The sequence below is a fragment of the Hydra vulgaris genome, chromosome 08, assembly GCF_038396675.1.
Source record: "Hydra vulgaris chromosome 08, alternate assembly HydraT2T_AEP".
NCBI lineage: Eukaryota > Metazoa > Cnidaria > Hydrozoa > Anthoathecata > Hydridae > Hydra > Hydra vulgaris.
In genome coordinates this window covers 47,690,001-47,717,634 of record NC_088927.1, presented here as the reverse complement: position 1 = coordinate 47,717,634, position 27,634 = coordinate 47,690,001, and the positions used below count along the sequence as shown (strand labels likewise).

General features: G+C 27.2%; 1 protein-coding gene across 3 annotated transcripts in view; it reads left to right on the top strand.

Annotated features, from left to right (window-relative positions):
- Positions 1-27,634, top strand: part of LOC100201018 (meiosis regulator and mRNA stability factor 1) — a 111,213-nt gene that overhangs the window by 67,076 nt on the left and 16,503 nt on the right. For all 3 annotated transcript variants that reach the window (XM_065803838.1, XM_065803837.1, XM_065803839.1), the window contains 8 exons: positions 3,930-4,157; positions 4,340-4,385; positions 4,778-4,977; positions 13,407-13,625; positions 13,721-13,760; positions 17,850-18,022; positions 22,416-22,634; positions 22,712-23,000. In XM_065803838.1, coding sequence (XP_065659910.1) covers positions 3,930-4,157; positions 4,340-4,385; positions 4,778-4,977; positions 13,407-13,625; positions 13,721-13,760; positions 17,850-18,022; positions 22,416-22,634; positions 22,712-23,000 — 1,414 coding nt within the window. The remainder of the gene's footprint in view (positions 1-3,929; positions 4,158-4,339; positions 4,386-4,777; positions 4,978-13,406; positions 13,626-13,720; positions 13,761-17,849; positions 18,023-22,415; positions 22,635-22,711; positions 23,001-27,634) is intronic.

Sequence of the window (27,634 nt, the reverse complement as noted above, 5' to 3'; positions counted from 1 at the left end):
ACCATGCAAATTTCCCCCGCCCTCTCCAAAAATGAGAGTGGTGTAAATTTTGCATGGTCAAAACTTTTGTAATTTACAATATTTTTCTACAAAATTTAAAATCTGTTGATAAATTTTAATTTAGTTTAAAGTTAAAAATTTTACTACATCAGTGCCCTCATGTTTGGGCAGGTAGGGGGCAAGCGTTTTAAAGCTTTTTTTGTTCCCAAATTTCTCATTTGGCATAGGTATGAAAGTGCCCTATCTGAAACATCAAAAAATCCTGAGGGCGCCCATGCATCAGGACTTATACTTATCTCAGAAAATTTTTCATTGACATGCAATCCTCTCAATATCATTTTAAAATTTTTATGTTGTTCTGACATAATACTAAAATATTTTTCTCTAGTTTTGACTTCATTTTCAGTTTCATACTTTCGCTGTAATTTTTAAGCAAGTTTTTTTGTGAAGGTGGGAGACCGAAATTCTACCACTTTATGCTCTTTCCAACACTGAAAAACGCTGTGGGTTTGCAACTTCTGATAATTTGTCATAAGATAATCATGCCTTTTGTAAAGTTTAAATTGTTTTTTATCTTTAATTATTAAAATTTCATTTGAAAAGTTTATTAAACTTTGTTCAAATAAAAAATTTCAAAGGTTCTGGGATACATGTTTCATCAGTTTCTTCTGCTGTGTCAGTTTCATTAGAATACAAAAAAATCAGTTTATCAATACTTGTTAGAACAGCAGCATAAAGTCCTACTTCTTTTAGTTCGTTAAATTTAGATTTTTAAATACCAGCATTTTGTATGTAAGAATAACAACTTTCTTTGCTAGAAAGTTAATTATGTTAGAGTAATTTATCCTTTTTTTTTTTTTTTTTTTTTTTTGGGTGGCTAAAGTTTATGTTTGCTAATAGTATTAACATGCTTAATAATAGGACTAACATGCTTTTTAGATCTATTCCATTCACTCTGTAAAATTGTTTGTTTTTAAAGCACAATACTCAGACTCTTCATTTAAAACTCTTCATTAAAAACATCTTGCAAGTGTCCACAAACAAAATAGTTGAAGGCTTCAAGGGATTTATATGCTGCCACAATTTCTCTACTTTATAAACTTTGTGATTCTGTTAAATATATATATATATCTTTGTAACTGACTTCAGGGAAAAAATTAACATTACTTTTCCAAATTTTCTCTTCAATATCATATGGATCAGGAAGCAAAATATTAATTTCTGTTATTAACTTTTTCAAATAAAATTCTTTGTCAGGATTTGCAAGAGTATTAAAGTGAGAAGACATGAATTAGATGAAATTTATCAAGTAATCCAAAATAGAATTCTTGCTTGTTTTTTATATATACCTACCAACTACTGTGTATGTATTAGTTTATAGAGAAAATTTAAGAATTTACAACTGGTCTATATGAATAGATTGCATTAGTTATATGCATCATTGGCATACTATTACAACTTTTTTATTTATATAACAAACAAATACATGTAGTATAATGTAAATCATTGTCAAAACATGTGTTGGAAATCTTGACTAACAGTTAAAAACATAAAATTTCATCTTGAGTATTAGTTAAGGCGCAGCGGCCTTGTTCGTCAAGGTTTGTGTTCTAGAGTTATAGAGTTGAGAGAGGGTTGTAATCACAACTTAAGTACCCCCCTTAACTGTAGTGGCCTTCATGACCTTGAGGAGGTGAGTTAACATAAGCTTTAAAATCAAAGGTAAATAAGAATCTAATGAAGCCAACCGAGGAATATTTAATTGCCATTTGTGTGGTGTGTTTATGCTACTTATGCTATAAGTAACATAATCACAAGACCAGTTTTCCATTTTTACCAATGAGGAGAAACACTTAAAAAATTTTATCTGTTGATCTCAAAAATTCAATCAGAATTTTTTTCATTATGGTTGTCTTAAATTGATTAGCACTTAGAAAAGTTTTCATGTTTTCATGTAGGCCTTCAATCACTTTTACATTGATTGAAAATGTATTCGTATTAGTTGGTGTTGAAATGATACATTCAAGCACTTTTACATAAATTGGCTTGTAGACCTTCAAGCACTTTTAGATTGATTGATCTGTAGACATTCAAGCGCTTTTACATCGATTGACCTGTAGACCTTCTAGCACTTTTACATTGATTGACAATGAATTCACATCAGTTGGTGTTGAAATGATACATTGAGCATAATCATCTTGCAGCATAATCATGTTGTTACATCTCAAAACAACTTTTCCGCAACTTATTTTCTCTAATAACATACTGATGTGGTTTTTTAATACTTTAAAGAGGATCTTTCTCTCTGACAGGTATTGTGCCACTTACTATTTGTTTAAGTTTGGAAAAGTTCTCCCTCCTCATCATGTACTTTCTTTATTCTTTCATTTTTGTTTTTATTTAATCTTTATTCATCATTTGCTCCCTATCATTTCCCTTCCCATCATGTACTTTATAATCTCAGCTAATGAAAATTTCTTCACCTATTGAAACAGTAAAAAACATATAATATACACTTTTAACACTTCACCCTACTTTCTTGCCATAGTTGCCTGCTTTTCTCAACATTTTCCCGACCAAAAAGAATGACTTATGTTTTTAAACAAAATTGTTGTTGCAAACATTTTTTTAAAGTCTATTGTTTCATTAATGAGCCCGGCAATTTTATTAAAGCCTTTTTTTAAAAAGTTTGTCATTCAGATAATTATGAATGGTAGTGTAGTATAAAATAAAAAATGTATGTGCTGCCTCTATAGTTAAACATCTTAGTTGGTATATGTTCACTCTGCCATGCCTATGGCTTATCGAATAAGTAGATATATATTCGCTTACTGTGCTATATTCCTAAATAATTCAGTTAATAAATGTACACTTAAATGCGCTCAAAAAATGTTTCGCGCATTAAAGTTATTTATTAACTGAATTACTTAACTATTTATTAACCGCTGTCTTTTTTATTATATTATTATTTATTATTATTATATTAGCAGCAATTAGTTAATTAATTAAAAATATTTAAAAAAAAAGAAAACTAAAAAGGTCTCCAAAGGATTTGATTAACCACTGCACTGCACATGCATGCACTGCACCGCACCGCACATCAAACTCACTAAGTTGATTAAAAAAAGTTAAATAATTAAAGTTTAATTTTGTTTGACACATGATATTTTTGAAATAATTAATGTGCTTTTAAATAAAATAACTTCCATATGATTAATATGTCATTACGTCATTAAGCATTACGCCAGTGTTACATTATCAGGGAATCAGTTGCCTGGGTAAATATATATTAGATATACACACATAAATACACACACTTATATACATCTCTATAACCTCAACTTAGAAAAGTGTTTTTTTAATAGTTTATTACTGCACTGTTTTTTAAGATCATTGAGTGATCTTCTTGTTAAATACACAAACATATTTGACATTTTTATAGTAAACCTTATGTGAATCAGTGTTTTTTAAAAGGACGGATTTTTAAAAGGAAGAACCGTTAAAAAATAATTTTTTTAACAAATTTATTAGTTTGATAATAACTCTCGCTATATGAGCCAAAATAACACTTAATAAAAGAAATTGATAGTATGATACTGTATATGATGTTTTAATGCTTAAATTATTATTACACATACTATTAAAGATGTCACTTAAATTTATATATATATATATACACACACACACAGATATATTTACACACACACACACATACATATATATATATATATATATATATATATATATATATATATATATATATATATATATATATATATATATATATATACATATATATATATATATATATATATATATATATATATATATATATATACATATATATATATATATATATATATATATATATATATATATATATATATATATATATATATATATATATAATAGGTGTTCTTTTTTATCAGGTTGATATTCAAAACGATAATAGAGTGGTGACTTTTACTAGAAACTTCAAGTTACAAATTTTAAATGAAGAATTAGATTCACTAATAATGTCATGCAATAGACATAAACTTCCTGTTACTAGTCTTTTTACTACATATTATCGCTTTTTTGGGCGTAAGTTTGTATTTGCTAATTTTGGCTTTAACTCGCTTAAATCATTGCTCTCTTCTCTTCAACACCCTTTTAAAGTAAGTTTTTTATTTTGTTTACATATATGTGTTTGTGTGTGTGTGTATATATATATATATATATATATATATATATATATATATATATATATATATATATATATATATATATATATATATATATATATATATATATATATTATATAGTTTTCTATTAAAATTTATCTTCATATTTTCTATAGGTGTTTAGAGTAAGCGATAAGCAAGTTCTTACTAAAGTTCAAGCAGGTAATTAAAAATCATAAAAAAAGTTATTAGTTAGTTAAAGATCTAAGTGAAATTAAAAGTTCTTAAAAGTACTAACAAAAATGGGCATCTACCACCCTCTTTTCTTTTTACCTACCAACCTCTTTTTTGCTCTAACTTATGAAAAATAATTTTATTTTAGTTTTTTTTTTGAGTAAAAATTCAAAAAATAATTTATTATTTTAAAGGCTTAACAACAAGATTTTGATGCTTACAACAAAATTATCATTTCCTTCTAGAAAGTCAATTAATGCTGCATAAAATATTAAGATATTTAAAATTGATGAGACAATGTCTTGATGAGTCAATCAAGTCAATAACAATATGAGTTTGATGAACTAACTACATCGTAACTTAAACAAATTTATGTTTAGGAGTTAAAAAGAATTCTCAATCAATTAAAGAATTAGCTGAAGAGATTGTCTCTATTGTAAAAGACTTACCTGAGAAGAGGGTAGCCATAAATATTCTGTCATCTGAATATCGTAAAAAGTATGGTCGCCAACTCAAGCTAAACAAACTTGGATTTAGTACGTTTAATGACCTTGTTGGTGCAATATCAGGATTTGTTAAGGTGTATATTTGGTTATTTTTTAAATTATATATTCTAGAAGAATTTCTATGAAACAAAAAGTTTTATTTTTTATTTTTTTAGAAAAATAATAAAAATTTTTAATTTTTATTTTGGTTGTTTTTATGCTGTAATAGTGACTCAAAAATTACTCCATCCACTTAAGTGTCACAATCTTATTGACGTTTACATAATCACTTGAACAGGTGGCATTAAAGCACACAGTATAACATTCGCACACACACAAATGAAAATGGTAATTGAAATATTATTATAAATATAACTAGCATACCAGAACCGTAAAAATACGGGTCTTCGTAAGTCCACACCTACCTTTTCTATACTTTTTCCTTATGTGTATATATATATCCTAGCTGTCCAGACCTGTAAAATATGGGTCTTTACCAAACCGGCCATTTCTATACTTATCTATTCCACACTAATCATTTCTATAATTATTCCTTATTTACTTCAATATTTTTTTAGTAAAATAATTCATTCTTGAAAATTGCTTAAGGAGCAAAAAAGCTTTGGTTTCAAATCCTCCCCTAAGAACAATAGATTTTTAAATTTTCTTTAATCTTGCTGTATTTTTTATAACAAAAAGGTCTATATAGCAAATAGGACTTGTTAAAATAATATTTTGAAGTTTTCTTATACTATACGACTGGCAAACTCAACTTATGCTAAAAATATTTACACTTACAGAAGTTTGTTAATGCAACACATATGCTAGAACTAAGAAGATGACAAACAAAAGTTATCAAGAGAGGGGAGTGTTGTGGCAAATCTAAAATCTAAGTTTCAAATTTTCAACTTGAATGAGACAATATATTTCACGTTTTTCAATCTTGTCAAATTTTTTAAATACAACAACATAAATACAAAAAATAAAAATAAAACAGTTTAAGCAAAAAAAGCTTGTATTTATTTAAAAAGTTTTCTTATATCACACACAATCCTGTTATATAAGTGGATTTTTTACATTTGCATATTACATATTTGTTTATATATATATGCAGTTTTATTGCTATGCAGTAAAGCTGCACTTATTTAGAAAACAAGCTTGAAAAGTGTTGATTAATTGCAATCAATATAAAAGATTTATAAAATGGTTTGTTTTTCAACTACACGAATAACTTCGATGGCTCAGGGATTAATGTGCTGTCATCAGTGTCATTTTACAAGGGTTTAAATCTGCCCCTTTACACAATATATTTTCAATATTTCAATCTGGCTGTATATATTTAGAGCAAAAAAATAAATATAGCAAAAAAGACTTTTAATTGTTAAAATAAAGTTTGAAAATTTTTTTTTTTTTTAACCTCCACAGCAGCACCTTTTGGAGTAGCAGGACAGGCTTATCAAATTTTTCCTTTATTAAGTTTCATAATATTTTTCAGATCATCTGCAGGTTACTAGGACTAATTACCTGAGCACATAAATAACATAAGTATCTCTATCATGACATGTGCAACAAATTATTCTTCGTATTTATGTTTTTAGAAATTTTAAGCTTTTTTAAAAACTCTCTTCCTTTTGTTTTTTATTGCATTTGATATCTTTATGTTATATGCATATAATATCTATAAAACGTAAAAAATATTTTCTTTTGTATTTTAAAAAATTGAAAAAAAAAAAAAGTGCAAGCATAAGGGTTTGAGTCATGTCGATGCACCTCAGAATTGCTGTGAGCTTAACCACTATGGTGTTTTGTTCAATAAAAGATTTAACACTATTTAATCAACAAAAGATTTAATAAAACTGTGAAAAAAAATGCTATAAATCAAAATAGTAGATGTTGCTGCAATAAAATTTTTAGGTAAAAGTAAAATTCTAAAACTTGATATATGTTTTAACATTAGTTAGAAATTTATGTAAGTATTTTTATGATATTTGCATCCACTTTCGTTTACATTTTCTTATAAAAAAAAAGTGATGCGACTCTTTCTTGCCATTATCTCGATTGCAATTACTGCTAAGATTTCTGTGTCAATCACACATGATTACTACTACTGCACTACTACTGCACTACTACTGCACTACTACTATTAAGCTCAGCAATAATATTTAAGATAACATTTAAGTTAATGTTATAAATAAGTATTTAAAACATTATCTTTTTTCTCAACACGTGGCAACCAATCAAAACATTGTGTTCAACCAATCAAAACATTGTGAAAGAAAATAATAAATTCTAATTACAGTAATAATAAGTTTACTAGCAGAAAGCAACCCGTAATACGAGTTATGGTCGGTCTGTTATAGCATTTATAGTGAGTATAGCATTTATAGTGCCAACTTTGTGTTCAATTTCCCTGACCTTTCACACGATCCTCAAGCTGTTTTCTATAATTTAAAGTTGAGGTTGCAGAACCTCAACTTCAGAAATTATTGACTTAAAATGCCTTTAAATTGAAACTATTAAATCATCAGCAAAATCAACATTAAAAGCATGATGAGTTTACAAAATAATTTACCAGTTAACATCTTACATTATTGAATGATTTACAAATGACTTAGGTCATATCAGTGTAAGGCAGAACCATTTTTCTCAACATCCCCAAAGGTTAGCACAATTAGTTTTTAGTTACTGACATAAAATAATAATAAGACTTCATCATGGTTTGAATTAACGAAATATCTAGTAACTTCTTGTAAAAATTTTTCTAGTATGAACTTTAATTAATTATGATTATTATGAAGTTAACTTATAATGTTATACAGGAGTTAATAAATTTTTTGGTCAATTTGATTTAATTTGAATAAATTTTCTTTAAAAAAGAAAATTGTTAAAAGCGTTAAATGCACACAACTTGATAAATTTATTATAAATAATTAAGCAATTGATGACAAATACGTTTCAAACCAAAATTTTTAGTTTACTATCAAACATGTGTATAACAAATTAAGAAAATAAGTAATTTTTATTCTTTTATATTGCATTAATGCGTCATATGACAAATTAAAAATAAAAATTTTAGCAGATAAGTAGACTTAACCTGTTGTCATACTTCAGTAGATATAAAAGAAAAGAAAAAAATCATAATAACCGGAAAACAATTTACTGCTTTTGGTAACCTGTTGTGATACTGCAGTTGCTGCTGTGCAGCAGTTCTTGTTGGTGCTGTTCAATGACATTATTTCATGTATTTTTTTTTCATGTTCATGTGTTTTTTTCATGTTCAATTTTTCATTTCATGTTCAATGACGTTATTTCATGCTTTTAGTAAACTTTAGTTAACTTTAAAGACATTTATAGATTTAAAATTTTAATTAAAAAGCAAATTATAAAATGTTTCAAGTAGCCAAACTATAATCATTAAAGATAAAAAATCAAATTGAGATCTAAATAAACTGTATATATATAGCTAAATATATTTTCTTGGCTTTTAGTAAATTTTAGAAGCAGTGAGCTTGATAAATAAAACTATCAATTAATTATTTTTAACAATATAATTAATCATTATATTAGAATAATAGAACAATAGAGTGCAGCATCATTATATTATGATAATAATTAGATAATGAATCAATTTAACTATAAATGTAGTATAATATAAGAAGTTTAGATTTAGTTGGTGAAAGAACAATTAAAATTTTAATTAAAAAAGATCAAAACAAATAAAATATACATAATATTATTTTGATTAAAAAAGAAATTACAAAAATTAAAAAAAAAGTTACAAAAATCAAAAAAAAAAGGTCATAAATATCTTCACAAAGTCATAAATATCTTCACTGAAAGAAGATATTTACAACTTTTTGGTTGCTGTTTTTCCTTTGGTTTCCAGATCCCTCCATTTAAAAGAGGGCAAAATCTACACCTTCATTTAATTTCCATTTATTAAATTATGAATGCTCCCAGAGCCTCTCTCCCAGGACCTCTGTGAGAGAGGTTCTGGGAGGATGCTGGGAGCAATTATTTCCCATAAACACTCCAAGTTAGTTCTAAAGAAAAAAGAAAAAAAAAAAGGTTTAAGAATTGTAGACACATTTTTTTTTTTAATTTTAATTAGAATATAAAAGATAACCCTGCAAGATGTAACCGTGCAGATAATAGATAACTAACAGGTGCAGATTAGTAATCAAAAAATGGAGAATATAATAAAAAGTAGACATTTTTGTTTTAATTAGGATACAAACAACATAGCTAACAAAAAAAAAATTAAATATATGTCAAAATGTAAAAACTTGAAAAAAAAATATAAGCATTTTAGAAAAAGAAGTACTACTCACACAGCTTATTGAAAGTTAAAAGAACTTGTGGTCTACCTCAAAAATAAAAATAAAAATAAAAAAAGGTCTGTTATACAGAAAACAGAAAAATGATGTTAAACATTCATTGATGTCAAACTTTCATTGAAAGAACAAAGATATGAGGCGCACAGTTTAGAAAAAGAAAAGTTTTTAGGAATTTTAAAGAATTGCAACTAACTCAGTAACTAACAACATTAACTGCATAAACTATATATAGATTAAACCTAAAGAATATATATATATATATATATATATATATATATATATATATATATATATATATATATATATATATATATAGAACCCTTAGATGTTGTCCGAAAGTTTTTTCGATATTTTGTTGACAAAAAGTAAAAATTAAAATGCAAGACCGGAATTTTTTTTTTTTTAATAAGGATAGACTGCCTGCCCCAACCAAACCCTCAGTCGATGTAGCAGCACTCCCTTGCGGGTCAGGCTATTTGTCAGTCGATGTAGCAGCACTCCCTTGCGAGTCAGGCTATTTGTCAGTCGATGTAGCAGCACTTCCTTGCGAGTCAGGCTATTTGTCAGTCGATGTAGCAGCACTCCCTTGCGAGTCAGGCTATAAGATAGTCGATGTAGCAACACTCCGCGCATGATTTACAGTAAAAAAAATAAAAATAAAAACATTTTATTAAAAAAAACAAAAATAAAAACATTTTATTAAAAAAAATAAAAATAAAAACATTGTTTATATTGTTAAAAACATTCAAAATGTTATAAAAACATTCAGAATGTTTTTAAAAACATTCTGGTCAATTAAATTTACGTTTTTGTGGTTTTTTTAAAAAACGATTAATTTGTAATTAAATTAATGGTTTTTACTTTTGTCCAACACGGAAATGTTGGACGAAAGTCAAAAGTAATTAAAAGTGACGTATGTGTTGGCGTAAGAATCACTTTTTTCCTTCCGCTCTTCCTAAAGCCAACAAACTATAGAACTATATATATATATATATATATATATATATATATATTTTAATACCAAACAGGTTTATTTAAAAAAAACATTCAAAAGTCACTATCTTTCATCTGAAAGTTACATGTATTTTGACTCAGTTGTTGCTTTAAGTTTGTGCATTTTCAATGAACATTTTGATAAAAAATGTTTTTTCAAAGTAACATTTAGTTTCCTCCACAATTATGTTAAAATCATTTTACAGTGAAAAGTTTTTTAAGTAAAAAGTTGTTTACCAGAAGTAACAGTAAAAATGTTACTATGAAAATGTTTTATTTTCATATTATCATTTTTTCTATTCTTGCAATTAGTGCATCACAAAAAGCATATAAGTTCAATGAATATACTTTAATATTTTTCATATCCCCAAATTATTTGTGATATGGGTCTTTTTTTTTTTAAGGAGTCACATTTTTTTATAGAATTCCTATTAATGTGAGAAGTTTTTATTATTTATATTTATATTTTGTCATTCATATTGCATACTAACAGAATATTTCATATGTGAAATAATATGTTAGTTTAGGACATGCAACTTTTTTACACTTTTTCTCACCTAATTTGTTTCACTGCAAACTTAAATTGGCTGACTAATTATTTTTATTCTTAGTTTACACTAGTTTATTTAATGAATTATTACAAACTCAGCAGCATTTTAAGATTATGAGAGATGGTCCATGTTTTTTAGGAGAGCTTGGTGGCCAATGTTTTTTGCTATTTACAGCTAGAAAATCGTTTTAACACTACTTTTAAGAAAAGTAGTGTGAAATTTCTGCTTCAACAATTTGTTTACTTTTCCTGTTTCGGCCGAAATTTCGGTTCAAACCGCAACCGAAATGAACCGAAACTTTTATAAGATTTTTTTTAAGTTTTTATATAGAGTGTGATCATGACGGTTTCCTAATTGTAATCGTTTGATAGTAAATCAATTTTTAATTATAACAATTGTAAAAATTTTAATTGAAATCACGTTACATAATAGTTTTAAGTTACTATTCTCAAATCATTCTTAAAATGAATTAACATTTAAGTAAAGCAACCCAAACCAATAGTTTCATCAAAAGTTTCTCAGTGCTAAATTTTACAATGGAAAATAATCGATAAAAAACTGGTTAATGGAATCATTTTACCGTGACAGCTAGTGATTTCAAATACGGAACTTGCAATATCTGCAATTTGAAAATATCTCGTGGATCTCACAATCCAAAACTTCAATCACTTAGCGGACTTTTATCACATTTAAGAAGTCGTTTACTCTAAAAAATCTCCTAACTGAAAAAGCAATACTTACAACTACCGGCAGTCCTGAAAATATACCAACCTCAGATCAAATTGAGCCTATTACAATTAAAAAAAAGAACAATACCCTTATTTGACACCAGAACAAAACAGCAGAGGGCTGAAATGTTGCAATTTGCAATGCCTGGTTGGGTTGACAATATCTCAAAAATTGATTCAAACTCCGAAGAAGGTCTGAAGTTTCATAGATTTATATTAGAAAACAACATTAAAAGCAAAGTTTGTATTGGCAAAAGTAGCAAAGAGATTTCTTAGACATCCACAAACATCTACCGAAGTAAAAAGGTTGTTTTTAACTGCTGGAGGCATTCTTTCAAATTAAAGAAACAGACTTTTGCCAAAAAACATGAAAAAGCTTAGATATATATAAAATAATTTTTTTAACTTTGATTCAGTGATCATAAAAGGTTCAGGGATTTTAAACATTCTTTTTCAAATTTCGGCCGAAATTTCGGTTTTGGTTTCGGCCGAAATTTCGGTTTCGGCTGAAATTTCGGTTTCGGCTACGGCTTAACTGAACCGAAATTTCGGTACTTTCGGTTTCGGCTCAAATTTCGGTTTCGGTTGATCACTAGTTTCACCATCTTGCTGCATTATCCCATTGTCACCAAACACATTGTTGCCATATTTTTGAGCTACTGGCCAAACCTTTTTTGGTATAAGTTTTGTGGTTTACCATTCTTTTGTCTATGATGACCAATGGCATCATTTTTTCCAAACAGACACTAAACAGAAACTACACCGTAACTCTATGAAAATCTTTTTATTATTATTTTTTTTTTTTATTTCACCTTTTTGATCTGCTTACAATGATTTACAGCCCAGCTAAATTTTTTTGTCCCAATTTGTAAACTTAATTCTTTAAGACTTTTGACTATAAGTAAAGAGCAGTTTGTTCTTTTTATATATACCAGACAATTTTGCTTTTAAGTATATATTAAATTAAACCCTATGAAGTTGAAATTTCTTTGACTAATATTTTAAGACTTTTACTTGACAATTTTTTTTTTTATACCAACAGTTTGTAGTAGACTAGGTGAATAATAAAGTTGGATAATAACCTCTATCCTTAAGAGGTTAGTATCCAACTTTATTTTATCCTTAATTCCATTTGTTACTTCAATACTTTTGTTTATCTATAATGAAACATTAAAGCTATTCGGCAAAATCAAAAATAAGCATTTGTAGTTTATATAAAAAAAAATTTAGACCAGTATCACAAGTATTTAAGATATTACAAGTATGTAAAAAGATTCAAAAAATGTAACAGTGTTTTTGAGTCACTTGTTAGATCAAGTCTTACTTATTCTCTGAAAATCCTTTTCGATTCTTACTATAATCTGATATCTATTCGTAAAATCACAGTCCTCGTATCTACCTGACTGAATAGCTCCATTGGTCACTTGTGCACAAGTCTCTTTGACACAAGACCCTGTTTATGAGAGGTACTTTCTTTTATTGGTCACTTGTGCACAATAATTATATCACAGAAGCAATGGAAGTCATGAAATTTATGATCAAAAATAATATTTCTCTAAAGCTGTAATTTTGTTTAAAAAAAGATTGTTTTCTCTTTGACACAAGTTAATATGACCTTGTTTATGAGAGGTACTTTCTTTTATTACCATGGAAAATACTTTTTTTAATTAGGTTACTTGATATATTATCTTCTTTATATATTTTTTTATATCTTTTTTTTTGTATTGTATTCTTTATTTTGCACTTTTTTGAGAACCCAATTGTATTAATGTTAAATCCCTTAAAAAAAAACAATGATTAGTTATTTATTGAATGAAGTTTTTTATTTTTTAGATTTTTATTTGTATGAGATTTATGATTTTTCAATTTCTCACCATTTATTGTTTTATATTATAATCTTTTTTTTGTTTAACAGGTTGAAGTTGTCGGAGAAACAAAATATTTATCATTGCTAGAAAACATTGAGTACCCTGTATTATGGCATGAAATTGCACTTGTTATTAAAAAAATGCCATATTTGACCATTATGGCTTTACATTTGCCAAATTATTACACAGATATGTTTAGAAAACCGTTTCCTTTAGAAAACTTGAAAACAACCACTTTTTTTGATATTATTCCTTCGACATTTCTTGTATGGTTTAAGTTATTTATATAGTTATTTTTTGTTTAAAAATGTTTTCTTTAAAAAAGATTTAATTTTGTGTATTTTATTATCTTTTACAATAGAGCATTGGAGCTGGATCTAATAGAATACTTATGAGTAAAGGTAGATTTCATTTATATATATATATATATATATATATATATATATATATATATATATATATATATATATATATATATATATATATATATATATATATATATATATCTGTGTGTGTGTATATATATATGTGTGTGTGTATATATATGTGTGTGTGTATATATATATATACATATATATATATATATATATATATATATATATATATATATATATATATATATATATATATATATATATATATATATATGTATATATATATATATATGTATATATATATATATATATATATATATATGTATATATATATATGTATATATATATATGTATATATATATATGTATATATATATATATATATATATTTATATATATATGTATATATATATATGTGTGTATATATATACACATTATGTGCTGGGTACATAATGTGTACATATATACATACACATTATGTACCCAGTTTGGAACCCGGTAATTTGGGTCCAAAATACTGATTACCCTGCCAAAACAGCCAAAGTACTGGCAATCCGGTAATTTGGCTGTTTTACCGGGTACCTGAAATGGGCTATTTTTTTGCAGTGCCCGGCACTGGGTATTTTTTTTAAAGAAATTTTTAATAAAAAGTTACCTTTAGATGCTGTAACTATTTGGTACTTTAAATTGTATCTGAATATTCTTAACAGGATTGCTTTTAGTTTAAACTTCTACCAATAAACTTCTTGATATAAGTCTAAGAATGTTATGGATTCAATAACCAAAAAGCCCAATTTACTCAATATAGATATATCTCATTAAAATATTTTTAAAATATTTTGGCAAAATAATCAGAATGTATTGCATAAAGGAATCTGGATATTTAAATAACTTCTTTTTATTGTGTGAGAGTATTTTTCGAAGTTGATTGAGTTAATTTTAATTTTAAAGCTCTTGATGTTTTTGGCGTTAACAATTACATACAGCAAGTTATACCAAATATTCACAAACCTGAGGGAGAAAGAATATTTGAAGCCATCGAGTTTACACATTAGTTTGCATAATTTGAATTTGTGACCTCAAGTGTATCAAAACGATTCAGTGCTAGAGATTTCACAAGGTTTTGTTTCAACTTTTTAATATGGACACGGTGCCAGGTGCCCAGACTCTGTATTTTCTGCCGGGTATCCAGAATTGGGGGCATAAACTAGTTTTGACACACTTCTAACATGTGTGTGTGTGTGCGTGCGCGCATGTGTATATATATAGGCAGTTGCATAAAAAATTTAAACTAAGTATTTTGACTTCAAAGCAAGTTTAGATAAAAGAGGCTATCAAAAGCTGCACATTGATACCAAATTTACGTTTCTAGCCCAAATAGAAGCAAAGTTATAGTAATTTGAGTGATTGGCGTATTAACAAAGATATTAACAAAGTAATTAGTGATTGGCGTATTGGATTAACAAAGTATTAGTGATTGGCGTATTGGATTAACAAAGTAATTAGTGATTGGCGTATTAACAAAGAATATAGTCTATATTCTTGTGGAAAACATAAAATAAATTAGGAATATAGTTTATATATTAACATAATATACATTTGTTATTATATAACATGTTATATATTTTACTTATTTTTGAAACAGTGAATACAAATCCACTTTTTAAAACAATTTTCTACTATATTATATAGAAAAAAACATTTTAAAAAGTGGGTCTTTATTCACAGTTTTAAAATAAAATCTATAACAAGTTATATAATAAAAATGTTTATTATCTTATCTTTATTTACATAAATCACAATACAAAATACAAAATTTTGTTCATATTTCTTTTTAGCAGCATTTTTTTAAATAATTTGACTGAAATAAAATAAAATATAAGGAAATGTTGATCGTGTTAGATTCTAACCGTTAGATTCTGACAAGGTAGAAACTAATTTCAAAAGGTTAGAAACTATTAAAAATAAGAGATCGACCAACATGTATGTGCAATCTAGATGTGGAATATAATTTTATTACTGCTACTTAATCTAACTTGTTGAGGTTTTTTGTTTTTTATATTATTGGATAAATGTTACATAATTCTTTATTTATATGAAAAAATTCTTTTATTACAGAAATAAGTATTGTGCTTATGAAACTTACCTGTTTATTTTCTCTCTGTTACTGTAAAAATAACTTTCAAATTTTTCTGAAAGCAGGTAATAAAAGTTGCCTGACTTTCATTCTCAAATAAAATTTAAAAAATTTTTATACAGTCTATAAACTTATTTTAATTTATTTCTCCAGCATTCTAAGTGTAAGCCACAAAAATATGAAAAATGCATCCAACTTTTAATGGTGACCAAATTTAGCCAATTATCCAATATGACCGCCACATGAGACTGCCTATATATGTATGTATATATGTATATATACGTGTGTGTATATATATATATATATATATATATATATATATATATATATATATATATATATATATATATATAGTACTTTAAGAGTATTACTTTTAGTTTCTTATATTTATAAGTATGAATTTTTTTTTTGGCACTGTATTAAATAGTTTTTTTTAATATATATACATTTTCCAAATACTCAAGAGCATAATAAACAATAAAATGGTTGGAGAAAATATAATAGTTAAGTAAAAAATGATCCTTCTGACACCCATAATGCAAAATATTCCTTCTGACTAGATACAATATACGCTTTATATTCAATACAGTCAGTATTAAATAAAAAACCCCTAGATCTCTAGGTCACAGAGTTTGCATGCTTTTCAGGGATTTTCCCCATTCTTTTCAATCCCATAAGATTTTTGTTATTCACCTCCTCTAGGCCGATAAAGCCACTACAGATGAGGAGGCTACTTAATAGTGGTTATAACCCTCTCTAAACTCTATAACTCCAAAACACGAACCTTGACGAACAAGGCCGCTGCGCGGAGAAACAAGTTGAGCTCGGTACTACCAGGGACGTGGTGGGGATCGAACTCGGAACCTCTCGCTTATGAAGCGAGCGCTTTACCACTACACCACTACCACATGACTTTGGATCAAAGCAGACATTGGCATGTGTCTCAGAAATTCATTAATTTCTACCAAAAATCCTCATTCTGTATCTGAAACTTTTAGTTTTGAATATTTCTTTTTTTTTTTTTTTTTTTTTTTTCTTTCCTCATACATTATAAGTTGGGCAGTTTCACAAGTATTCCTTGTCCTAGATTACAGGTGTGCAGTGTTTTGTCATTTGTTTTGGCAGAAATTGTGTGTGGTCTCCACATATATACATCTTTATAAGGAAGTGGTTGGACACGGTGCAAAAATGCATTGTAAACATAGTTGGACCTGCTCTTGCCATCAACCTTCAACAATTGTCATATCGTCGTAACGAACATCATCATGTTGCTTCTCTTTTCTATAAATACTATAACGAACACTGCTCTAAAGAGCTAGCATCTCTTGTGCCATCTACTAAATTTCCTTCTCGTATTACTCGTCATTCAATTAAGTCTCATCCTTTTACTGTGACTATTCCTAAGTGCTCCAAAAATGTTTATTTGTCTATTTTTTTTCCTTGAACATCAGTTTTTTGTTTTGTTCTACTGTTTAATAAAAAAAAAATTTTACTGAACTTCAGTTTACTCTTGTTTTTATAAAAAGTTTTAAAAATTTTCACTTTTTCCAAAGCATTTCTTTTAAAAATCATTCTCTTCGAAATATAAATCTAGATAACTTAGTCATTACCAAGAGTTCTAGGAACACAAGGGTGCTGGGTGCTGCTCAAGGTTGTTGAGTGCTGGGGCCACTAATATTTACCAAGGGTGCTGGGACCCTTGGTGAATTTTAGTGTCCCCAGCACACTAAAATTCACCAAGGGTCATACCCAGCACCCTTGTGGCCCTAGAACTCTTGGTGAGGTACATAAGATTAAAAAAAAACTAATAAAGAGTTTAAAATATTTTTAAAAAATTTAATATGTACTAAAGGAATCAATTAATATAATTAAGTGATACAACTAAAGTTTAATTTTTCAGAAGTGAAAATTTCTAAAGAATATTATAGTCATTCAAATTTAAAAGTATTTTTTATTTATTTAATTGGTTTATTTTTGTAGAAAATTGTCCGTGTATATTACGTTCTATTTTGCTGGAAAACTTCTTATATTCTTGTGAAAAGTTTTCAACGAACTCTTTGGAAATTTCAAATAATTTTAAAAAATTTGGTGATATATTTAAACCAGAAGAAGTTAATGATATATTTGGATTATGCGAACATCCATCATTTAAGGTTATATTTTTAGTTTTATATTATAAGTTATTTCATATTATAAGTTTTTTACTATTGTTTAAGTGTAAATATAAATACTTATTATTTTAAGTTTGTTTTTTTAATTATTAATAAAATTTTGGTAATGTAGTAATTTTTTAATATCTAAGATCAAAGCATCTGTATTTAATGTTCGTTACAGCTGCAAACCATCATAAAAATTCTAAAATCCATCCAGTTTCACTTTTCCTTTATTAAGTATGATGAAATGTATAAACATTTTTGACAATAGCCTAATTTATGCAATATAAATTTGATCAAACTCGATAGATGTTGAAATTTTAACTTCAAGTTGAGACTACAAAAGTGATTATTTTAGTTTTAGATCAAAATATTTTCAATCAAAGTTGGTAGTTGTCTTACCTTAAAAGCATAAGAATATGATCCATAGACCAGATCCATATTCTTCTTATAGGTAATTTAATATATTGCCTATAATATATGGATCTGACCTGCAAAGGTAGTTTCTCTAAGAAAAAAAAGTGTTTCTGTAATAAATAATATGAAAAAAAAAACAGGCTTTCAAGGTTTTATCATTAGTGGATGTTAGAGATACTGAAGCTCTATAGTAAGACTATAAATCTGTCTCAAATTACACTAGTCAACAGTCAAAATGTATTGGTGATAAAATCAGCCAATTAAAACTAATTTTGCTGTTCTGAAAAAGAACATGGCATTAAAAAAAATGTTTATCTTTATTTTTTATGACTTGTTGAGTTGCTGGTTGTATTAAAAAGTTTTGTTAAAAATAGACTTGTGTCAGTTAGGGTTTCTATTTATCTAACATCTAGCCATAGTTCTTTAATTTATCTAACTATTTAGATATTGAGTACATATTATTCAAAATACTGAAAAACTTGCTTTGTTTCTTTAAATGTTGGTTTTATTGTAAGAAGTGGAAATATTTAAATTATTTATCTTTGTGTTTATGTTTGTTAAAATCATAAAGTGTTTTTTTAACAATGCTCAAGTTACTTTGTTTTACTCTTGAGCACGGGTAATTAATGAAATCATCATTTCATTAATTACCCATGCTCAAGATTTATCATTTCAGTTGTTGACTTTCCAGCAGTTCTGAGTATGTTTTTTTACTTGAGCATGGGTAATTGATGAAGTCATCATTTTCAGTTGTTGACTTTCCAGCTTTCTTTTAATACTTCCTCTAACTCAGTATACTTAGTATTGTCATAACCAAATATATGAATGATTTCAAAATTCTCTGCTGCCAATGCGATGGTTCCAGCTTTTAAAAAATAATTTAAGTATTTAGAGGAATGAAATATTCCCTGGTTCTAAGAAGATTATTGTTCTGATAAGTACTTTATCTCAACATCGGTTCTTTTTTTTTTCGTTTTGACACATTTTTACTTGTGAACTTTATTTTAATTCAATTGTAACTAATCTAAGCTTTCAAATGTAAGTTTACAAACATATTCAGTAGTCAAAAGGGTTTAGTAAAAGGGTTGTTAAATTTTTCCTTTATTGCAGTTTCAATCTCCTCTGAAATCTTTGTTGTCCTAATTCTCGTTAAGTTTTGTTTACAGGATCTTTGTTTGAAAGAATCTTACTTATAAAAAAACATTTTAGAAAGAACTTTCTATTTCAAAATCAGGTAAAGCTATTATTCTTCATAATTTCAAAATAATTCAAGTATTGATAGTCTTACCTTGTTGTAGAAGGTGTGAACCACCATAATCATTATCAGTGATTGCACCCCAAATCATAGTTGCTGAACATTGCTGAACAGAAAGTGCAACGTATCGCGATTGAAGCAAGAATTAGGTGGCCGCCAAATATTGAATTTGTGTGCTACAGATTGCTTAACTTGTGCCTTGTCTGAGAACTGCCATTTTTAAAAGCTGTTTTTGCTAGATAATAGATTTACACTAAATTTTAATCAATATAAAGTATATAAGATATTTTTCTATATATACATACATATATGTATATATATACATGCATCATAATAATAATAATATACATATTGGTTGATAGCTATGCAATCACTCACACAATATGTGATTGTTTAGTGTGTTTTCCATACATTTATATATTTTGCATTTATAGATATCTGTAATAGTTATAAGTGGTATTTTTTGCCATATATATGTGTGTGTGTGTGTGTGTGTGTGTGTGTGTGTGTGTGTGTGTGTGTGTGTGTGTGTGTGTGTGTGTGTGTATGTAGATGACATACACATACATTATAACGTATATATATGTATATTTATATATACATACAGTATCGGACAAAACGAGTGCAACCAAATAATGCTAATTTAGTTTCTTTATATAAAAGTGCTGCATTTTTTCAATTTAGAGAAATAACTATGTAATTGTTTAGAGACAAAGTTCTTCAATTTTTATTCATCACAAATTTCATTATTTGTACACGAAAATTAATAAATTAATCAAAAGTATTAAAAAAAGTTGATTTCCTTCTGGACAAAACAAGTGCAACTCGACAAAATGTTGACCAAGCTGTATTTCGCTATCAATATTTCGTGGCAAATCCTTTGTTGTCAATCACAGCCTCGCATCTTCGAGGCATAGATTCGATCAGGTGATCAATGAAACTTTGTGGAATCGCTGCCCAGGTCTTTTGTATTTGTTCAAACAGTTGATCATTATTACGAACACCTTCACGATTAATTCTGCGGTTGACGATCTCCCACAGGTTCTCGATAGGGTTGAGATCTAGAGATTGAGGCGGCCAATCCATCACCAATAGGTGGTTGTCTTGAAACCACTGTTTGACTAATTCTGCAGTGTGTTTCGGATCGTTGTCTTGCTGAAAAACCTATTTTATTGGCATATTCCATTCAGCATGAGGTAACATAACATCTTTCAGGATATTTTTATACATGAAACGGTCCATTATTCTATCGTTTCGATGTATTGGACCTAGACCGTTAGCAGAAAAACACCCCCAGACCATTACATTGTCTCCACCATGTTTGGCGGTCTTATGGCAGTAACGTAAATCGAGGCGTTTTCCGGCCAGTCGACGTACACGGCAAATGCCATCACTCCCAATGATCTTGAACTTCGATTCATCACTAAACAGGACAGTTTGCCATTACTGCACATTTCAGTCAATATGAGATGTAGCAAACAGGAGTCTTATCTTCTGGTTTTTCAGTGAAATCAGCGGTTTCTTTGAAGGGCGTCGAGAAAACAATCCGGCTTCAACAGCACTTTGTCTGATTGTTCTGTCCGATACAGGCAGCTCTAATTGCTTTTGTATCTCGACTGATGATATCCAGGGATCCTTCTTGACGGATCTGACGATCATAGAATCCTCTCTAGAAGTGGTGGAACGCGGTCTTCCACCTTTGTTATCTGCTGCCAACTTCCCCGTAGAACGATATTTGGAACATAGTCTTGATACAATCCATTTTTTCACGCAATATTTATCACAAATACTTTTTTGTGACATTCCACTTACATAATCGCCAATAATTTTCTTTCTTAGTTCCAATCCAAGACTGTTGGGAGCCATTTTTGCACTTGAAGTCATAAAAATAGTAAAAATAATTATTCACGCTTCTCAAGGCTTACCGTGTTACATTTACCTTGTGATGATACAATAATGCTCTGTGGAACACAACGTCTTGGTTGGGTATGGACTGTATTGATGTAATAAAACACTTGTTGTATTTCACTTCTTGTATTGATGTTCTTCGATAAAACACTTTAATAAAACTCACTTCGATAAACTGTCTTGATAATACTGACTAATTGACTTCCATATACTGACTGAATTACATGTCGATTTACATGTCTCTTATATAGTAAAATGAACCTGTGTGAACCTGTTTTGGAAGATTCTAGATGCTTCTTTTCGATGCTTCTGGATGCGTCTGGATGCTTCTGAACGTTTCTGGATACTTCAGGATGCTACTGGATGCTTCCAGATGCTTCTTCTGGAAACTTCTGCATGCTTCTGGAAACTTCTGGATACTCCCTTTAATTATTAAAAAACTTCCGTGACGTTGACACGAACCAGACTTAAGAAAATGAAACAAACCAAAAAAGTTGCACTTGTTTTGTCCGCTGCAAAATGGCACTTGTCAACGAAATTCTGTCTGTGTGCTGTCACCTGTCAGCTGATTTCTCATGTCATGGCATGCTATGACTCCAGACTCCTGAACTGTTTGCTGTGGTAGTATAGTTCATTTCGTTTTTAAGACATGTAAAATACACTTTTTAGCATTGTTCGATGTTGGTTGCAAATGTTTTGTCCAATACTGTATATATATGTATTTACATAACATACACATACATTATAATGTATATTTATATATATAGCTGTCGCCAAAAAGATCTATATGTGTGTACGCATATTTATGTGTAGGTATGTAACAATAGCATTACTTTGGCCCAGTCAGTTGCTTGCAAGATGTTTGAGCATGATATCATTAGCTTATTACATGAGGAGCCAGAGCTAAATTTAAAACTGGATGATATCATAGAGAAATATCAAAAAAAGTTTGGCAGAACTTTGAAAGTTACTGATTTTGGATATACTACTGTGCATGCCTTATGTGCGAATCTCACTCTAGGGATTGTTGTGGTTTGTATATATTTTTAAAAGGTGCTATAAACATGTATGCATGCATTTTAATATAGCTGTAATATTTCTTTCTTAAGGTGAAGACAATTAATAATGAAAACTTGCTTGAGCTTGGTTCACTAGGCAAGATTTACTCCAAGTGCAAAAGTGTTGTTGATTTTCATCATGGAACTCTGATGCTTTGTAATTTTGCTACAGAATATCATAAAATGCATGGCACACAAATTAAACTGGCAGATTATGGGTTCAAAAAAATATTGGATCTAATTACTTGTTTTCATAAAATATTTTTAGTTCACACTGAAAAAAACATGAAATTAATAATTTCAATTGAGCACCTATACAAATTAAGTGGGTTTAATCAAGGTATGTGAATTTTATAGCATTTATTAAAGATTTGTTATCAATGAAAATATTTATATATTAAATATATATATATATTTATATTTATATATATGTTATACTAAATAACAAAAAAGTTATAATCTTTTACACACACACACACACACACACACACACACACACACACACACACACACACACACACACACACACACACATATATGTATATATATATATATATATATATATATATATATATATATATATATATATATATATATATATATATATATATATATATATATATATATAGATCTATAGTTTGTTGGCTTTGGGAAGAGCGGAAGGAAAAAAGTGATTCTTACGCCAACACATACGTCACTTTTAATTACTTTTGACTTTCATCCAACATTTTCGTGTGGGACGAAAGTCAAAACCATTAATTTAATTACAAATTAATTGTTATATAAAAAAACCACAAAAACGCAAATTTAATTGACCAGAATGTTTTTAAAAACATTCTGAATGTTTTTAAAACATTCTGAATGTTTTTAACAATATAAACAATGTTTTTATTTTTATTTTTTTTAATAAAATGTTTTTATTTTTATTTTTTTAATAAAATGTTTTTATTTTTATTTTTTTTACTGTAAATCATGCGCGGAGTGTTGCTACATCGACTATCTTATAGCCTGACTCGCAAGGGAGTGCTGCTACATCGACTGACAAATAGCCTGACTCGCAAGGGAGTGCTGCTACATCGACTGACAAATAGCCTGACTCGCAAGGGAGTGCTGCTACATCGCCTGACAAATAGCCTGACCCGCAAGGGAGTGTTGCTACATCGACTGAGGGTTTGGTTGGGGCAGGCAGTCTATCATTATTAAAAAAAAAAAATTTCGGTCTTGCATTTTAATTTTTACTTTTTGTCAACAAAATATGGAAAAAACTTTCTGACAACATCTAAGGGTTCTATATATATATATATATATATATATATATATATATATATATATATATATATATATATATATATATATATATATATATATATGTGTGTGAATTTTATAGCATTTAATAATAACATAATAACAAGTTGTTACTAGTTTTCCTGCTTTATAGGCCTTTTATATTTACCTATATATATATATATATATATATATATATAATAACAAGTTGTTACTAGTTTTCCTGCCTTTATAGGCTTTTTATATTTACCTATATATGTGTGTGTGTATATATATATATATATATATATATATATATATATATATATATATATATATATAATATATATATATATATATATATATATATATATATATATATATATTTACCTATGCCCCATGCCAAACCCTTATTCAGTTTAAACCCTTACAGCTAAATATAATTAAAGTTACAATCTTTTCTTTAAACACTGTTATTTTTAAATCTATTTATATATATATATATAATGCATATATATATATATATATATATATATATATATATATATATATATATATATATATATATATAATGCATACATATATATATATATATATATATATATATATACATACATACATATATATATATATATATATATACATACATATATATATATATATATATATATATATATATATATATATATATATATATATATATATATATATATATATACATACATATATATATACATACATATACATATATATATATACATATATATGTTGCTTGTTGCTGTTTTTTGTTCGTCTTTTTTTTTTTTATTAATTTTTGATTTTCCTTATCTTCATTTTTCTTATTTTTTTCCTTTTTATGGTTAAAAACCAACTTCGCCACTTGCAATGTCATTGCAAAGACAAAATGAAAGCAGCTGTAAACTTAACAACAGTATTATTTAGAAAAAGCGGCAAATCTTTTATTCTTACATATATTAATTGAAACTTATTTAATTTTTTAGTCATAGTTTGGTTTGTTTTAACTTTAAAATGAATCTTTAAATAATGTTGCTTGCCTAAATATTCTGGTAAAATATTAGTTTTACTGGAAGATTTACTTGGTAAAGTTTGGTTTAGAATGTGTTTTTAGACATGACAATTATATATAAAAGTACATGACAATTGAATTATATTGACAATTATATATATAAAAACACAATGACAATTGAAAGCTTTTTTCAATACTATTTGCGAATTGCATCTCTATATCATTTTTGATTTCTTGAAATTTTATAAATATGTATATAAGATGCTTCAAGGTTTCTTGAATTATTATAAATATGTATACATAATTTATAGTAATAAAAATATGATAGTAATTTGTAATCCATGTGATTCATGGTTGAGTAAAAGACATGGTTAGTAAGACTTAATATTGTAAGACATAATAAAATTACTTATTTTGGGCAGAAAGTTCTTAAAATATTTCAATAAGTCATAACTATAAGATTTTTATACAGTTGAGAGTACTTAGGCTGTGCCCTACTTATTTTAAAAAAAAATTTTTTTGTTTTTTTCAAAAAAGTTAAGATAACTTTGAAAACATTGTCTTCAAACATTTTTTTTGATTTATACTTGTTTAGGTTTATTTTAACATTTATAAAAAAAAATTAAAATAAAATGTCAAGATTGTGTTAAGATTTGCTTAGGTGCATCAATGGTCAAAGTATAAATACATCCAGTTGTTGCTACAGGTGCATCAACGATATAAATTATGTTGATAACACTCATCTAATAGTATCTATTATATACATTATTAATTAGATAATATATAATATATAATCTGTATATATTTAGTATATATTCTATAGTATAAATTCTGGGTTAAATTGATGATAGCTCCTAGTTCCAAGAAATGTTTTCTTCTTAGCTGACAAGGTGTTTTCAATTCCGTCATTCTTTCTTTTTCAATCTTAAAAAAAATGATCCCCATAATATTGTTTGCAAAGTAGTCAAACATTTTATTACAGTTCAATATCTGGTCATCTATTGTTTAGTTGTAATTAATGTGTTAATGTTAAAAATGTTAATAATGAATTTAATAAGTAATAAATTTCTTCTATACTAGTGTAATGACTGGATGTTACTGTTAATAGTTCTCATTTGAATAGTAATTATTAAACAACTTGCTGTCAAAATTTTAGAATTAGCCAATATCAATTAAGATAATGATTTAAATAGGTAATAAATTTCTTTTTTATTGATATAATTTTATGGTAGGATGTTTTTTTTTTTAAACTGTTGGATTTTAGTAAATTAAACAACTTCCTTTAAACATTTTATTTTAGTAAGTTAAACCTTTAAACATTTTAGCATTAAAAAGTCTTTTTTCAATTCAAAAATTCTTAAATTATATAATGTAAAATTCTGTTAACATCATTATTTTAGATGGATAGTTGTTTTTAATCCACATACTTGCAAATCAAAATTCTTTTAAACATATAAACTTTCTTAAAATATTTTAAGAAAAATCATTTAATATAAATTAATATAGTTTAAAAAATCTCAAGAAAATAGGTGGGCATGGCCCCTCATGCCTTAGCACCATATTTCTTTTGGTTGTCTGCCCTGGAAAATATTTAAACACAAATTCATTAGAGCTACACAAATGCTGAAAATTTCAAAGTTTAAAAAATTTCAATGTCTGGAAAGTAGTAAAAATATCTGTTTCAAGATTCTGCTACAGTGGTGCAGTAAGTAAAAAAATTGTGAAAGTGATGTGAGTTGAAACCTCCAAATGTTGTGATTCTGAGGAATTGCTTGAAACAGAGGAAACAGAGGCTTGGCCAATATCTGCTAAAAGTAAAATAGCTGTATTACAGGATCTTCTTGGAGCTAAAGACTTTAATTTTCAAGAAATTTTTATATTACTAAGTTTATATAACTATATTACTGTATAAAAATCAGCAAAATCTGAGGTGTATAATGAAATTTTCAATTGAATGGATTTACTCTAATTTAATTTTAAACATCAATAAATACTGAGCATTATCAAGATTTTTATCTTCATTTTTAGATCCATCAATTATCAAATTAAATTTGGATTAACTTTTTTTCAAAAATATTTCTTTTAAATTTTTTAGATTCTTAACTGTTAATTTTAACCTGTTCCCATTTTATATCATATGAACTTTGTTTTTATGATCCCTAACTGCATATTGGTTCCATTTTTTTTCTATTTAAATACTTATGATGTTTTTTTGTTCTTCTAGCCAACAATACCATATAACTATAGTATTGAGAGAAATCTTATTTATTGACGTTTATAAATTAAATTAAAAAACTTCCATTAGATGTCGCTATTTAAAAGAATATTTTTTTCACAATAAATAATATTAAAAAATAGTTCTACTGTTTAAGAGGTGTATAGTTTTAATTCTTCAAAAAGGTTTTGTAAAATTTTAAATCTTCAAGTGGTATAGTTTTAAATAATCTAGGGGAGATTATTCAAAATTCAAATTCAAGAGGTGTTATATAATTTTGAATCTTCATGTGGTGTTATATAATTATGAATCTTCAAGTGGTGTTACATAATTTTAAATCTTCAACAATTAGCATTCAACTTTTTTTTTATTAAAGTGCAAAAAAAACAAATGAGAAATTAAATTCAAATAAAAGGTTTTAAAAATGCTATCTAGATATATTTTAAAAATACTATCCAAAAATACTATC